We start from the raw sequence: 15,380 nt of genomic DNA on the forward strand, positions 1-15,380 counted from the left end.
TTAGGCGAGGGGTAGGAAGGAGATCGGTGGTGAGGGACGTGAAAGCTCAGCTCGACAGAATCGCTATAGGAGGAAGCGAGGCAACTAGACTAGACTAGAGAAATTAGAGCGAGAGGTACCTCACCAACCCTCGCATTGTTTGCCGGGAACGTTACGCAAATCTCTAAATCTTTGGCCCCGTGTGCAGCTGGCCGCTGCGGAGTAAAGTGTGCTTTTGGGTAAATTCACGTGCGTCCTTGTTTTCCGTGCACCGTTTGCAATGTCGGTGAAAATTGTGGCCAACGCCAAGCGTATGCTACTGTCGAAAAACCTGGCGCAATCTCAGCGAACCCCTCTGCTGTAAGTACTGCACGCGCGAGACACCCTCCCGCGCACACACACATGATAAGCAATTAGGCGATGAGTCGTAGGAAATAGATTTCCTTAACTGCGTCATTCTTTCCACTTTCGCACCTACCAGATACTCAACGTACAGGGGGATTTTCGATTTCACACCAATAACGAAAACGCGACGTGAATTTACCCAGAAGAAGCTTGTAGGGTGAGTACCCCGTGCTGGTGGTGGCGAAGGGGGGATGGTGCGAACCTTGAACTTCCCGCACGCGTGCTTCCTTCCTGGCAGCCATACAGAACCTTGGAAGGGTTTCAAGATCATTTCGCTCGTGTGTCATCTTGTTTGTTTGCTTTGCTTCGCTATTTGCAGGTACTCTATGCATCAGCTGTACTCCGTAGTGGCGGACGTTGAAAAATACAACACATTTGTGCCATTTTGTAAAAAATCCTTCGTGTACGACCGGAAACCGGGCTCCCTGAAGGCGGACCTTATTATCGGCTTTCCGCCGCTGAACGAAAGCTACACCTCGAACGTACAGCTCATCAAGCCCTCGCTCGTCCGGGCAGAGTGTGTTGATGGGCGCCTGTTCAACTACCTGTTGACCGCGTGGCAGTTCAGCCCGGGGTTGAAGGACATACCGCAATCGTGCGTGATCGATTTCATGGTATCGTTCGAGTTCAAATCGTTGCTACATTCACAACTGTCGAATCTGTTCTTCGACCAGCTGGTAAAGCAGATGGAATACGCGTTCATACAGGAAGCCGAACAGCGGTTCGGTCCACCGGCCATCAAGAGCCACGTGCTGGTATCCAACCAATCCTGACCCAAGCAACGCGACACGAATGGCAAAGAGCGTAAGACTTAGGTAGGAAATTAGGTAGCACAACTGATCGGAGTCGGATTTGCGGGATATGATGTAAAAAAGCACGCGCTCTTGTTGTGCCTGCTCGTGGACAGTATTTCCCCCATACCTTAACCCACGATTGACGACCAACGACAAGCGACGGACTGCAGGAGGATTTAAAGGACAGAGGACATACATATATTTTTGTTTTCGTTTTTGTTCCCTTAAAACAAATAGCTTTATTAGGTAGCGCGAACGAACGATTGCACACGACACGAATGGGACAACTTGTTCAGAATTGATTGGAGGCAAAGCATTTTTGATATTAATTATTATTTTGCTGGATGTGAATGATTACCATGTAAATATTCATCAGATCAGATCCCCCACCAACAATTAACATTACATATTTATTTTGATCCCTCTCTCTGCCGAGTGGCAGAGACACCAAAAGGCTAAGGAGTGAATTCTGTTCCCTCCCCGTTTTCCAATATCAAATATGTTTGTAGCTGAATTTGTACAGATTATTTAAGAGCAAGTGATATTCAGAAAAAATACGCTTCACATTCAAAGATAATACGCTTAGGTGTAGGTTGATGTGTTCGAATACGTCCGAAACATGGTCTCGGCTATAGATTTTACATTGTTCATTGAGGTGTAAGAATAGAACAAGTTGTCGAAGGACCCCTTTGCGTGTCGCTAGACATTTCGTAAACAGTTGTATCTTTACGGTCTCCAACAGTTTAATCTATTTCGTCTCGGTTTAAAGTTTAACTGCCATGCGCCAGTTAGAAGCAAGCAAAAGGAGCTATGAAATGTAGACGAATAATTAAATTTGTCTCATGAATATAAAACACCTGTCTCTCCACACTGTGCATGTCCAACGCCCGCTGCATAATGACGAGTTCTGAGGAAACATTCTCAACCAAAATTCCAAGGCAGACGCACACAATCCACCTTAGAATTAAACACGCCCAGCTGAATTGCTGTCGGTGATTGCCGTTGGTGTACCTCGAAGGTACAAGGATTTATGGAAATGCTAATTGAAGGCAATCTTTACCAAATAATCCAATACCGCGTGTGATCATGAACTGAGAGAGCTTCCAAACGTCCTTAAGGAACGTTTCTCACCCCAAATGGGTGACGAATCGTAAATCATTTACCATTCGGTTAAGCACCTTTCCATCCATTGACGACGACGTGGGATACGCCCAACGGCTACACTGGCCCCTCCGCGGGTCTGTGTGACGCGTTACGTTCTGATATCGTCCTGGCAAAGTGTGGGGGCAGTCTTTCAATCAATAACCATAAAACATGACCGTCATCGTTTTTCTTCCTTTTTGTTTTTTGGTATGCGATCCTTGAATGAGAACCAGGCTGTGAAGGACCATCGGTTCCTTACACTTTAGATAGGCTCGTTCAAGGATTACCATATTCTTCGCCCATGCATACATACTAACCTTTTTGGTACATTCCACTCCAATTGGACTGAACGGGAGTTGGGTATCTTAAAGGAAGAAATAAAAAAAATAAAAATAAGCGGAAGAAATGTGCCACCCACCCACACTCAATGGTGAAGGCCATACTTGCTCCTGTAAATCGAGTGGTTCAAAGATCAAGGTCGACAGCATGCATTTGCATGCGAAATCTAGCTTTATGCAAATGTTTACCCACCGGTCACCTTACCTGATTAGAGCGGGGGCTTATTGGCACACTGGCAACCGGACATGAGCTTTCCTTTTTCGGAGCACTTTTCTTCGGTCCGTAAATATTTCCGCAGTAATTTGCAATTAGCTCAGAAGGTGGGCATCTCTATCGCTATCAGCTGGCTGGGTAAAGAAAATTAAATAATGAAACAAGACCGTGAAAAATGAAGCAATTAACGGACTGGAAAGCGCCCTCTTGACCCTTCTTAACGGAAAAAATTCACCCCAAACTCATAAATGTTAGAAATTATGGCTTGGACATAAACTCATGAGTAAATATGCAAACATTTCAATTACAATTTCTCCGGCCCAATTTTAGTGCCCCGAGCACAATAGGGAAAGATGTATTTTATCTAACGAAGTGTAGTTTAGGGCTTTTCCGGTTTTATTTTTCACTAGGCTCTTTTGATCCCTCCCCCCTTTCGTTGCCCGCATCGATTTACACTACTGAGACTGAGGTTTGACCACATACACTGGCCGGACTGTGGCGGATTGCGTGTGAAACGTTCATTAGGATCGTAAAAACAAAACGTGCTGTTTGTGCGCGCGCGACCCTTTCCCCAGTGGAGGGATGATAGCAATTGGGCGAACGGATGGGGGAATGGGGGGAAAAGGATCATTGATTAGCCGCAAAGGAGGAAGGAGCACTTACTACCAGTGCCTTCAAGCGGTGAGCTGTCGGCCGGTCATTAACGACTTCGTTACCTTCGTTAGGCAGAGATTGTTGTTTCTATCACCTTTTTTTCTTCTTCTTCCTCTGGTAGGCTTCGGGTGTACTTTAGTTTATGAATTTCAAGAAGGACGCTGATTTGTGTGGGGGAAGTGGGCACAGGATACGTGCAACACTGCGGCTACTATTTATTCTTCACCCAGGCCGTCGCAGGCAGCATGTTTATAAATATAATCCACCAGAGCTCCACTTTCAAGGCCGACTGTGTGAAGTCCGCGTGGTTAATTATGGCATCCGCACACCACAGCTGGAATGTGGCATCAGAGGAAGCAGGCTGTGCGCAGCGAGCATGTGTGTGTGTGTGTGTGCTTGCGTCGCAGCATTGTGAAGTTGTCGTTTTCATAACCATTACGGATTGTTTCATAATGCAGGACAATATGTTGCGTTTTTGTTTTAATGTCCGACGATTCTGGCAGCGCCTCGTTGGGTTTATTACACTTTTATACAGCACACTTCACAGGGATGTTCAGTTGCAGAAATTCCTGTTACAGCTGTCCGCACTGCGATATGACTACCGGCAACTTCGGCTTATTGTTCGGTCCCGTCGGAACGTTCTCAATCTTCCGCATAATCAGCAGTCCATCCAGCACGCGCCCAAACACGACGTGCTTGTAGTCCAGGAAGTTACACTTTGAGCAGGTGATGAAAAACTGGCATCCGTTTGTGTCCTTCCCACTGTTGGCCATCGAAAGCAGCCCGGGTGCGTCGTGCTTCAGCAGAAAATGTTCGTCCGGGAAGGTGGGAGTGCCGTAAATGCTCATAACGCCCGTTCCATCGCCCTGAGCGGGAGTAAAACCCCACCAAGAAAGAAAGCAAAAGGTGCCATTAACAAGAGCACAACACAACCGATAGCGCAAGTGACTGCTTACATTCACGAAATCTCCTCCCTGTATCATAAAGTCTTTGATGACTCGGTGGAAGCTCGAACCTTTGTACCCGATCGGGACGCCATCCTTTTTGTACTCCCCGGTACAGAACTGCCGGAAGTTTTCGCACGTTTTGGGCACCACGTCCGCGTACAGTTCAAACACCATGCGGCCAATTTCCTGCCCAAATTAAAAATAAAATGCTGTACTTGGTCACTGTATTACAGCTTGCGACCCTTGCACCTACCGCTGTTCCGACCGTAATATCCATAAACACTACCGGATTGTTGGGATTGCGTAGCTGTCCTTGCATCTGCGTCCAGGTAGGCATTTTTATTCGATGGGATTGATTAATACGATAAAAACTATTTGCGTTCAATTATACCGCGAGCAGAGTGTTGGCGTCTTCAAGCACGTTGCTCAATGAAGTATCGAACAGGTATCGACCTCAGGTATACAACAGTCCAAAGTAGTGGGTAAAGTATTGCGGCGGCAACAGTTCACTCGTCTTTGCGCTCCTGTCCACCAGCGCGTGCGGCGTTCGTTAATCCAAACTCCAAACTACGAAATGATTCCATGGAGTGCAAACAAAACTGTATTTACCGACAAAACGAGATTTGAAGCGGGCTCCAGGTATGTTCGGGCAAGTGCTTTGACAGATAGGATTTGACACCAACGATTCCCATCCGAGAAGATTGACGTTTGCGGACCTGATCCGAGAACCATTTTCATTTCACATTTGGAATTCATTTGAGAACCCATTATTTATTCGGTTTTATGAAATTTCCTAATTTTAGAATCACTACTTTCAAATAATTTCACTTTTCAAAGCGCAAAAAAAACATAAAATTGAAATAAAATCCACCAAATATTTCACCATGATAAATCCATTCTTCATGACCGACAGGTCTCCCACCGTGGTTGTCGCGGACCAATCAGCGATCGCCAACGAAACACGACAGGGAGGTCACTAACACTGAGCAAGCGAGCAAAGATCTTGCCGAACCTTTGCTTGGAGAAGACGTTCGATTTAATTCATCAATTTCTTCGAGTAAGTCAACCGTGTTTTTCGGAGTCGGCCGCAAAAGCCACGTAGAGTTTCCGACTCCAACAGTGGCCCTTTTGCCGCAGCACACGCCATTAACGCGCAACTTTCCTCCATTTGTGTAACATAGAGAGCGGCAAGGCGGAGAATCAATCATGAGCTGCCGGTTGCTGCTGGTTTGTCTGTGTGCCCTGGTGGCGGTGGCGTTTGCCGGTGAAGCCGACGTGCTGGATCTGACCGATAGCGATTTTTCGACCCGCGTTGCGGAGACGGAAACCACCCTTGTGATGTTCTACGCACCATGGTAAGTCGGGCGGAAGTGGCTTTTTTCTTTAATTTCCTTTTCCATCGCTTGCTTTGTTTGCACCAGAATGAGAGAGGGTGTGTATGGGTGTGACAGAGACAGCGCTATGTAGAAAGTTCCGGATTGGAAGTTGGTTTTGTTTCACCCAATCACACACACACACCTCCATGAATACCGGTGCCAATAACCTTTTTTGAGTCAGCAGTTTCATCTCCATGGTTGCCCTTCTTGCCTTGCTCTCTGCAATTCCATTCTAGGTGCGGACACTGCAAAAAGCTCAAGCCCGAATATGCCAAGGCAGCGGAGCTGCTACGTGGCGAAGATCCTCCGATCGCGCTGGCCAAGGTCGACTGTACCGAGGGCGGTAAGGACACGTGTAACAAGTTCAGCGTCAGCGGCTATCCCACCCTGAAGGTGTTCAAGAACGGCGAGGTGTCGCAGGAGTACAACGGCCCGCGCGAAGCGACCGGCATTGCCAAGTACATGAAATCGATCGTCGGACCGGCCTCGAAGGATCTGCTGACGGTGGAAGCGTTCGAAGCGTTCCTGAAGGTGCAGGAAACGTCAGTGGTCGGGTTCTTCCAGAAGGAGTCGGAGCTGAAGGGAGTCTTCCTGAAGTACGCGGACAGCCAACGCGAGCGGCTACGCTTCGGTCACAGCAGTGCGCCGGCCGTACTGGAGAAGCAGGGCGAAACCGATGCCGTATTCCTGTTCCGTGCCCGCCAGCTGGCCAACAAGTTTGAGCCGGACTTTGTCAAGTTCGAGGGAACCACCAAGCAGGAGCTGGCCGACTTCGTGAAGGCCAACTTCCACGGACTGGCCGGAGTGCGTTCGCGCGACACTACCAGCGACTTCAAGAACCCGCTGGTGGTCGTGTACTACGCGGTGGACTACGTGAAGAACCCGAAGGGCACCAACTACTGGCGCAACCGTGTGCTGAAGGTGGCGAAGGAGTTCGTCGGACGCGTCAACTTTGCCGTGAGCGCCAAGGATGACTTCCAGCACGAGCTGAACGAGTACGGGTACGATTACACCGGCGACAAGCCGCTGGTGCTGGCCCGCGACGCCAAGAACCAGAAGTTCATCATGAAGGACGAATTCTCGGTGGAGAATCTGCAGGCGTTCGCGACCGAGCTGGAGGAGGGCTCGCTGGAACCGTACGTCAAGTCGGAACCGGTGCCGGAAAGCAACGACGGACCGGTGAAGGTTGCCGTGGCCAAGAACTTTGACGAGGTGGTCGTGAACAACGGTGTCGACACGCTGGTCGAGTTCTACGCACCGTGGTGCGGACACTGCAAGAAGCTCACCCCGACGCTGGAGGAGCTGGGCACGAAGCTGAAGGATGAGGCCGTTTCGATCGTGAAGATGGATGCCACCGCCAACGATGTGCCGCCCCAGTTTGAGGTGCGCGGCTTCCCGACCCTCTACTGGTTGCCGAAGGACGCCAAGAGCTCCCCGGCCCGTTACGAGGGTGGCCGCGAGGTGGACGACTTCGTGAAGTACATTGCCAAGCACGCGACGAGCGAGCTGAAGGGCTTCGATCGTGCCGGCGGCGCGAAGAAGACCGAGCTGTAATCTCCTTACCTCTTCATCCTGCCCCCTTCATTTCCCTACCGGCAGCCATCATACATGTGGTGGTGTAGGCATTCCAAAAGGCTGCTTAGGTGCAATGCCGTTTCTTCAGATCTGTCAGCCCTCCATCCCCCCATCGGTGCACTTTACCGTTCAGGCTTAGGAGGAGGGATGTCATTTTCATTTTCCCGTCTTTAAAATGTGTGGCTAGCCACCCAGAACAACCAGAAATGTAAGATTACGAAAGCAAGAGAGAGAGAGATGGAACGCACCTGCGATACAAAAGAACAAAACCGAAGGTCGTCCTCTTTGACCCTGATGGCATCTTCTAGCTCTTAGCCACCGTGCTTATCGAATACTAGGGTACTTTGGTGGTTGCCCCTATCAACAGAGCGCGAACCACATGCATGCACATGGGCAGGCAGCGAATGCGCGAGGACGAACTGCATTTAATAGAACAAAAATCTGTTTTCTAGATTTATTTTTTGTCTCGGGTGACGGCGTCGCTTGAGCAAGACAGCAGAAGGAAAAGAAGGGGACCGATAAGATAAGTCGTCCTATCGCTGAACGTGTAAACCTTCGCTTGTTGTGCGGTGCATACAAAGAACGCGAGGAGGAACATGCTTTCTCTTTTGTACGCACTACTTTTTCCACGTCCTTTCTTACTTTCTTCGAATCATTGCGTATTGTGAAAGAGCATTTTTTTTAAATAAACGAAAGTGAAAATGATCTATTAACATTAAACCGAGTGTTGCGTTTTGAGTTTACATGATTTCAAATGCAGCCGGATGTTGATTTGTGATTAGAATGCGATGCTTTACGTTGCTTTCTAGCTCGTGAAAGGTCAGTTGAGACGAAATGTCCAATGGGGTTTTACAACAATTTCACTAAAAGCATGCTGTGCCGGCCACGTAAACCGTTGCGTCACGCCATATACATATTTCCCTCGGAGGGTGAAATTTATGGCACTGTGTTATCTATGTGGCAAGCGAAACAAGCGATTCAACATTCAAAAGGGGGACAGCAGCAAAAAGTGCTTAAACTAGCAGGAAGTGAGCGCTTTAGTGCGCGCACTGGTATACAACAATGTGACACCAATTTGCAATTGCTTACAAAACATGCCGCGGCGTGAGCACGAAACAGCTTACAATTGTCTGCGTTTTTTACCGCTTTTCAGCAGCAATTTCCGCTGAGTTCATGTTTTGTTTATTGGTTTTACATTTTTTGAATTATACACTTAACACGCCTTTATTTTACCGCTCCTCTGCCGCTGGCCGCTGACCGAACAGTGAGCCAAAAAGCTCATCTTTTGCCTCATCCGTCCATTCGTAGTCGGGAACCGGGGCCATGAAGTTAACCAGCTTTTTGTGTACCACATACCTGCAAATTGGTATGATTAATGCATGAGTCGGGAAAAACTCCTCCTCAAATCACTCCCTTCCTACCACTTACCGTATTTTCCGACCCTTTGACGCTTTCGTGTCGACCGTTTTCTTCATCTTGTTGCGAAGTTTCTGCAGCTCCGCCAGCTTGCTGGCAATCTCCTGCGGGCTGTCGGTGGTGCTGGTTTTGTACTCAATCAATTCCCGCAGCATCTGGTGGTAAAAGTCCGAATCGTCGAAAATTTCCCCATCATAAACCGAGGACGGTGTTTGTTCTTCCCCTGCATCCCGGCCATCCTCCCGATCGGTGGGTTGTGTTGGACCCGCTGCCTCCGATGGAACCTCCCGCCCGAGCAACGTATAACCGCCGCGATACAGTTGCGTCTTACGCACCAGCTCCTCCCGATTGATAAGACTGTCCTCGATTTTCTTCAACACGGACTGCGACTGCATTGGGTTGCTTCGCATCTTGGATGCGATCGTTGTCCGATCGTGCCACTTCATCAGCACACTGTTCCGATACTCCTCCATATCCTTGCACCTGCCAGCGAGCATCGCTTCGTACCCGTCCAGTGCGATCCGTTTCGATTTGGACGACTTCGAGCCGGATGCTGGTCGTTTGGAACCACTCTTAAGCAGATCCTTCGTCTCAGCGAACCGACCCATCAGAAGTTCCTGCAGCTCGAGCATTCGATCCATTGCTTCCGTTACGGTCGCTACCGCTTGCTGTGCCTTGTCTCGAAATTCTTCATTTTGTGAGCGCAGCTTTTCGCACGCTTCCGGCGGTGGCAAACCGTTCGATGCGAGCAAGCAGGGCTGCACCTTGATGCGCATTTCCAGCAAGCGTTCCCATATTTTCAGCTGATTCTGGACCGCTAAACCTTTGTTGATTGCATCCTGGCGGTTTTCTTCCTTGAGCAGGGTGAGCTCCGGTTGCTTGGATGCTTGCTGCTTGCTTCTTGCCGTGCGCGCTGATGATGATTGTTCGTCTTCGTCCGAGGACTCTTCGTAATCATCTCCGCCCGATTCATCCTCACCATCGTCATCATCCTCTTCATCATAGTTGTCTCCGGCGTCGTCATCATCCTCGCTATCATCGTCCTCTCGGGGTGGCTTTAGTAGCACAAGTGATTTAGGTTTGCTTTTCCGCACGTTTCTATCATCTTCTTCCTCATCATCATCATCATCATCGCCACCGAGATCGTCCGAATCATCCCCAGCTCCGTCAGACTCTTCTTCATCATCCTCACCGAAGGTTTCACTCCGCGAGGACACTGCTCCCTTGTACTTCCGGTCAAACTCTTCCAGGAATCGAACGTTGCGCTTGCGGAACTCACTCAATGCGGCATCGCGGCCCGCATCATCCGGCGTTTCATCAAACTCGCTGAACTTTGGCGCTGTCTCATCGCCCGACTCGTCCGAATGGTCCTCCGGGGCGAAAAGCTTGTTCAACTTATCCGAAAGGGTCGCAGGCTTTTTCTTCATCCTGGCCGCGGGTGGAAAATTGGCGTAGAATCACGTTTTTTTGGGGGCGGGCCTGGTCGTGTTGCGTGCCTGCGTACGGGCAAAAACATGTGCACATGTGTTTGTTTTGAATTGGGAAGTTTGACGTTTGTCCCATACACACGCACACACACACGCACACAAAGTGCTTTCAGCTGTCAAACGAACGCCGTTCGCAAATGAAGGGCGGATTATTCTATTTTCCTAATTAAAAATACAGAAATACGCTTTTCAATTTGATATGGTGTCCAAAAAATAATTGAAATTCGTTAGTTTTTTCGTTATCCAACAGATGGAAACTAATCTTTCTTTACTTTCCACAATTGATCGCCATGTCTGTTGATCGACAGTCTGTTTACGTTGTTTCCCACACTACCACCACCACCATAACACAAGGGTTGGTTTTACCCCCCTTTGCGGGGTAGTAGGGTTGAAGAGGGGAAGGTGGTGTAAATCCTGAAAGAAGACAAAGTTGGCATCGTAATCGGAGAGCATTTCGTGAAGTTGGCACATATTGTGTAAAGAGCTCCGAGAGTGAGAGTGCATCATGTCAGATGAAGAGTTCTTCCGTGAAATAAGGGAAACAATGATCGACGATACGCGCAAAATGTTGGAAAATGCTGGCTCATCGAGTGGCAGAAAGGGATTAGCGAAAGATAGCAGCAAAAATACCTCCGCCTCCACTACCCCGCGGAAAGTGGAGAGTGCGTCGAACGGAGAAACGGAAAGCGGTACGGCGAAAGCAGTGTTGAGCGAACCACTTAACGCACCGGACGGTAAATCGAAGCACGTAAAACCATCTTCTACCTCGGCACACTTACCCCATACGAGGGCGGAGAAGACGTCGGACAGGAGCGGTAAGAAAAGGGAACCCAAGTGGAATCTGGCGGAAATGAATCAAGGTTCCGAAATGGGGGATATCAACACTACTACTACTGCAGCGAATGCAGAATCGACTGAAAAGGCGACGATGGAACTGGTCACTCTGCAGCTTGAGCACAGTGGCGAGCGGAAGAAGCCACCGGTGGCAGCTCCAAACAATGCAGCAGTGAGCAGTGATGCGGCAGAGTCTGATGACGATGATTCACCTCCACCAGTTGGGGTGCCGGAGGAGGCAACGGACAAGGACCGGACGAAAGCTAGAAAGTTGAAAAAGGAAATGAAGCGCAAGGTAAAGGAAGCGACCAAGCTACAGGAGCTGAATAAGAAGAAGCAGGGCAAGGATGGTCCAGGCAAGGATCAGTTATCGCAGCTAACAAGACAGATCCAATCGATACAGGCACAGATAGAGAATTTGAAGAAGGCAGCCAGACTGGATAACGCACCAGGTGCAGGCAGGCCGGATAAAACAAGAGAGAATCCACTGAAAGCAACACGATCCGTATCGGAATCGAGCAGCAGAAAGGAAACGAAACGAAAGGATAAGCCAACACCCGCACCAAGTACGAGCAATGCAGTCACGAACGTATCGGTGGTCGGTGGCGATGAGTTGCCGCCGGAGCATCGTCTGCTCGTTCAGTTGTTTATGCTTAGCTCCAACCAGCGGAAAAAGTTCCTCGAGCGGCAGGGAATGGAGCTCGGCCTACTTACTCCCCATCCGCACAAGAAGCACGTTGTGTTGGTCAACAAGGACATTCAGCATGTGGCCGAAGGGTTAGCTACGCAGGCAAGACAGTATCTTGCCGAATGTAGAGAAGCTACACTGCCCGCAGCACCGGCAAAGCAACATAAAGACCCATCCCTCCAGGGAGCCACTGCCAACTCCAGCCACGACAGTAGCAACTTCAAACAGAAACGATATAGCAGAGGAACGTACGAGGAGCAGGTCACTTACCTGCTGAATGATGGCAATGTACGCTCGGAGGAGGACTACGACCCGCGCCTTATCCTTCTCGACATCCGGGACAAAGCGAAGGAAATCATTCAGGAACGGTTGGACACGTTCGTGCAAGGGTTGGTGACACTGAACGTCGGCTACGTCATCGAGGGCTTTGTGCGCATTAACGCTCGCAACAATATGCAATCGTTCGTGGATGATGCATCGCAGGTGGGCAACGTTTACATCAATTCCATTCTGCTGCGCCGCTGCGCCATGGAAGGTGATCGAGTGCGGGTGTTTGTGATGCCTAAGGCACCGTCGGATGATGCTGCCACCAGTCCAAAGGCAAATAGAAACGATGAGTCGGCGGAAGAGGACGCCATGCAGCAGGCTGGGGGAAAATCGACGCAAAACAGTGTCGGCTTCGTAGTGGCAATTTTGGAGAAGCGGCACAACCGGCAGTGCGTTGGCAAGTTCCTTGCAGCGGCACCGGGTAAGAAGCATTATCGCGTGTTCATGCCAAGAGACATGCGCATACCACCGGTGCGTGTGTTTAAGCAAGATTGGCCAAATGCACTGCTGAGCACAAACATCGCCAAGCTGAAGGACGACAAGGAGGAGAAGGAAGATCGCAAGGTGCCGCAAACGGGCGACGTGGATGTAACGGACGTCCTGTACCAAGCGGAAATCATCGAGTGGCAGGATGAGGTCCCGATCGGCACGATACTGAAATCGATCGGCAAGTGTGGCGTGCTAGAGGTGGAAAATGAATCCATCCTCGTCGAGCACAACCTGGACGTGACGCCGTACGGGGAAGCCATTCTGGCACAGCTGCCGGCCGTACCGTACTGTATACCGCAGGAGGAACTCGAGCGGCGGGAAGATCTGCGCGGGGAGTGCATCTTCACGATCGATCCGGCGACGGCACGCGATCTGGACGATGCGCTGAGCTGCAAGCAGCTCGAGAATGGCAATTATCAAATCGGAGTGCACATATCGGACGTAACGTACTTCCTGCGGGAAAGCTCTCCGCTGGACGAGCTGGTGAAGCTGAGGGCCACCTCCATCTACATGGTGGACACGGTGTACCACATGCTGCCGAAGCAGCTGTGCAACACCTGTTCTCTACTGCCCGGAGAAGATAAGCTGGCGTTTTCCGTGTTCTGGGAGATGCAGCCCGATGGGACAGTGCTGAGTACGCGCTTTGCACGCACCGTCATCAACTCGTGCTCGCAGCTCTCCTACGAACACGCGCAGCTAATGCTGGACAATCCGAGCTGTGAGGTGGAGGAGGATCAGTTCCCGGAAATTATGCACGGCTACAACGCCAAGCAGCTGTGCAAGATTGTCAATACGCTGCAATCGATCGCGGTGCAGCTACGTCAGCGACGCATGGACGATGGGTGTTTGAAGATTAATCAGCCCAAACTCACCTTCCGCCTCGATCCTGCCACCGGTCGACCGATCGAGTACGGTGTGTACAAGGTGCGTCCGAGCAATGAGATGATTGAAGATTTCATGCTGCTTGCCAACACTTCCGTTGCGAATGCGATCTACAAGGCATTCCCGGAAATTTCGCTACTGCGCGCCCACAGCCCGCCGGCCGAGAACATGATGAAGAATCTCGTCCGCACGCTGTCCCTGCATGGGCACGCCCTATCGTACGCCAGCCCGAAGGACATCCGGGAGTGTATGGAAACGATCATCACTACGTCGGAGAACCCGGACGCTACCCGGAGCGTGCTGAGTGTGCTGCTCGCCAAACCGATGATCCGGGCCCAGTACTACTGCTCGCTGTATGCGACCACGCCCGAGCACTTTATGCATTACGCGTTGGCCATACCGATGTACACGCACTTTACCAGCCCCATCCGACGGTATGCCGATTGTCTGGTGCATCGTGTGCTGGCCGCCGCGCTAGCGATCGATGTGCAGCCGAAACGGTCGCCCGAGGAGCTGCAGTGTCTGGCCATGATTTGCAACGAGAAAAAGTACAACGCCAAGTGTGCGGGCGAGGCAAGTTCGCTGCTGTACTTCCGCCACTGGTTGGAGGCTGTGGGAGAGTACGAAACGGAGGCTGCCGTTATGGGGTATGCCGCCCATCATATCGAGCTGGTGCTGATACACTCCGGCATTGTGCTGAAAGCTGCCACTAAGGTAAGAGGGGTTCGATTGGATGACACGGGTATGAAATGTGCACTAACGCTTACTTTCACTTCTAGAAACTGTCCACCGTTGCCACGGTCGTGTATAAACCGACCGAACCGGTCGCGAGCTGCATGCTGATTCCGAACGATAGCTCCATACCACCGGTCGAGTTGACAATCTTTACCAAGGTTCGTGTCACGGTAAAGGTCATAAAGGATACGATCATCGTAAGTTCAGTTCTTCCCATCGCAACGCAGGAACAATCCGCTTCAACGGTGGCGCAAACCGTTGAGCAATCGGTGACTGATTTAAGTGAGGAAATGAAATCCGCTCGCATCTACTAGAACGATCTTAAGTGTTTGCATTTGCATCACAGCATAGAACGTAACGTTTACCCCCTGTGCAACGGATACTCTTCTTTTTTGTCAATTTTTCGCGTAGTTTTACTTTAATTTAACGTACCATTGTGTTTATAAAAACGCGCATTTGGACAACATTTTAGGGAGTTTACCAGCCCTACGAGACGCACAAATAATTGTGTAAAGTAAATGTTTTTTTAGATGTAAGCTTGCAATCAGGGCCGCGGTTACTTTGCACAGACGATGTACTCTGTACGACTTAATAGAAAGACTGCTGTCCGAGTTCACACTACTCATATGATCCTTGTAACACATTTGGATCACTTATCGGCGGCATTGGGTACAAAACGTAACGCGTCGCAAATAACCGTATCGATGAGTCAGAATAGGTTTTAGATTAAAAAAAAAAAAAAATCAAATATTTTAATAATAACGTATCTGCACGCAGATACCACAAACCCCGATGAGCGCTGTGCCTACGTCAAAAAGGAAGAAATATTGAGAAAATATTTATGAGAACGTTGCTACTGCCGCAATTAAATGCATGCAACGCAAGCAAAAGTTAAACAAAGACGAAAAAAAACTGCTACTTCAAAACGTTCGGGAAACATTTGCTATCGGAAACGATATCCGTGCCAAACGGCTCGAGCTGTTGGTGAATTCAACTACGCACTGAAAACAGTTTGACTTTTGCTTCAGCCACGCTGGATGGCAGGGCAGGCTGCGCGCTTGTGTGCGTGTGTATCGTTCCGTATGAATGGGCAAGCA

At 49.8% G+C, this 15,380-nt stretch overlaps 5 protein-coding genes across 8 annotated transcripts; 3 read left to right on the forward strand and 2 right to left on the reverse strand.

Annotated features, from left to right (window-relative positions):
- Window positions 1–147: 147 nt before the first annotated feature.
- On the forward strand, window positions 148–1,755 carry LOC120895510 (coenzyme Q-binding protein COQ10, mitochondrial). Its single transcript, XM_040298960.1, has 3 exons — window positions 148–339; window positions 461–541; window positions 704–1,755. Exons 1-3 carry the CDS (start codon window positions 260–262, stop codon window positions 1,155–1,157), a joined length of 615 nt encoding a protein of 204 aa, XP_040154894.1. The 5' UTR covers window positions 148–259; the 3' UTR covers window positions 1,158–1,755.
- Window positions 1,386–5,133, reverse strand: LOC120895511 (peptidyl-prolyl cis-trans isomerase H). Of its 4 annotated transcripts, none has more exons than XM_040298965.1 (6): window positions 4,866–5,133; window positions 4,728–4,793; window positions 4,484–4,660; window positions 3,537–4,393; window positions 2,865–3,007; window positions 1,386–2,685 (listed from the first exon to the last, which is right to left on the reverse strand). In XM_040298965.1, exons 2-4 carry the CDS (start codon window positions 4,791–4,793, stop codon window positions 4,100–4,102), a joined length of 537 nt encoding a protein of 178 aa, XP_040154899.1. In that variant the 5' UTR covers window positions 4,866–5,133; the 3' UTR covers window positions 1,386–2,685; window positions 2,865–3,007; window positions 3,537–4,099. The 4 variants fall into 4 exon arrangements, with proteins under 4 accessions (XP_040154899.1, XP_040154896.1, XP_040154898.1 ...); XM_040298962.1 differs by having other exon boundaries at window positions 1,386–2,555; window positions 2,639–2,685; window positions 4,728–5,132; XM_040298964.1 differs by having other exon boundaries at window positions 3,590–4,393; window positions 4,728–5,132.
- A 267-nt stretch (window positions 5,134–5,400) lies between these two features.
- Window positions 5,401–8,145, forward strand: LOC120895506 (protein disulfide-isomerase A3). The gene is made up of 3 exons (XM_040298957.1): window positions 5,401–5,531; window positions 5,656–5,829; window positions 6,087–8,145. Exons 2-3 carry the CDS (start codon window positions 5,681–5,683, stop codon window positions 7,402–7,404), a joined length of 1,467 nt encoding a protein of 488 aa, XP_040154891.1. The 5' UTR covers window positions 5,401–5,531; window positions 5,656–5,680; the 3' UTR covers window positions 7,405–8,145.
- A 354-nt stretch (window positions 8,146–8,499) lies between these two features.
- On the reverse strand, window positions 8,500–10,325 carry LOC120895505 (protein Aatf). Its single transcript, XM_040298956.1, has 2 exons — window positions 8,854–10,325; window positions 8,500–8,781 (listed from the first exon to the last, which is right to left on the reverse strand). Exons 1-2 carry the CDS (start codon window positions 10,266–10,268, stop codon window positions 8,655–8,657), a joined length of 1,542 nt encoding a protein of 513 aa, XP_040154890.1. The 5' UTR covers window positions 10,269–10,325; the 3' UTR covers window positions 8,500–8,654.
- A 381-nt stretch (window positions 10,326–10,706) lies between these two features.
- LOC120895501 (DIS3-like exonuclease 2) lies at window positions 10,707–15,076 on the forward strand. The gene is made up of 2 exons (XM_040298949.1): window positions 10,707–14,262; window positions 14,328–15,076. Exons 1-2 carry the CDS (start codon window positions 10,834–10,836, stop codon window positions 14,595–14,597), a joined length of 3,699 nt encoding a protein of 1,232 aa, XP_040154883.1. The 5' UTR covers window positions 10,707–10,833; the 3' UTR covers window positions 14,598–15,076.
- Window positions 15,077–15,380: the final 304 nt, after the last annotated feature.

The sequence above is a fragment of the Anopheles arabiensis genome, chromosome 2, assembly GCF_016920715.1.
Source record: "Anopheles arabiensis isolate DONGOLA chromosome 2, AaraD3, whole genome shotgun sequence".
NCBI lineage: Eukaryota > Metazoa > Arthropoda > Insecta > Diptera > Culicidae > Anopheles > Anopheles arabiensis.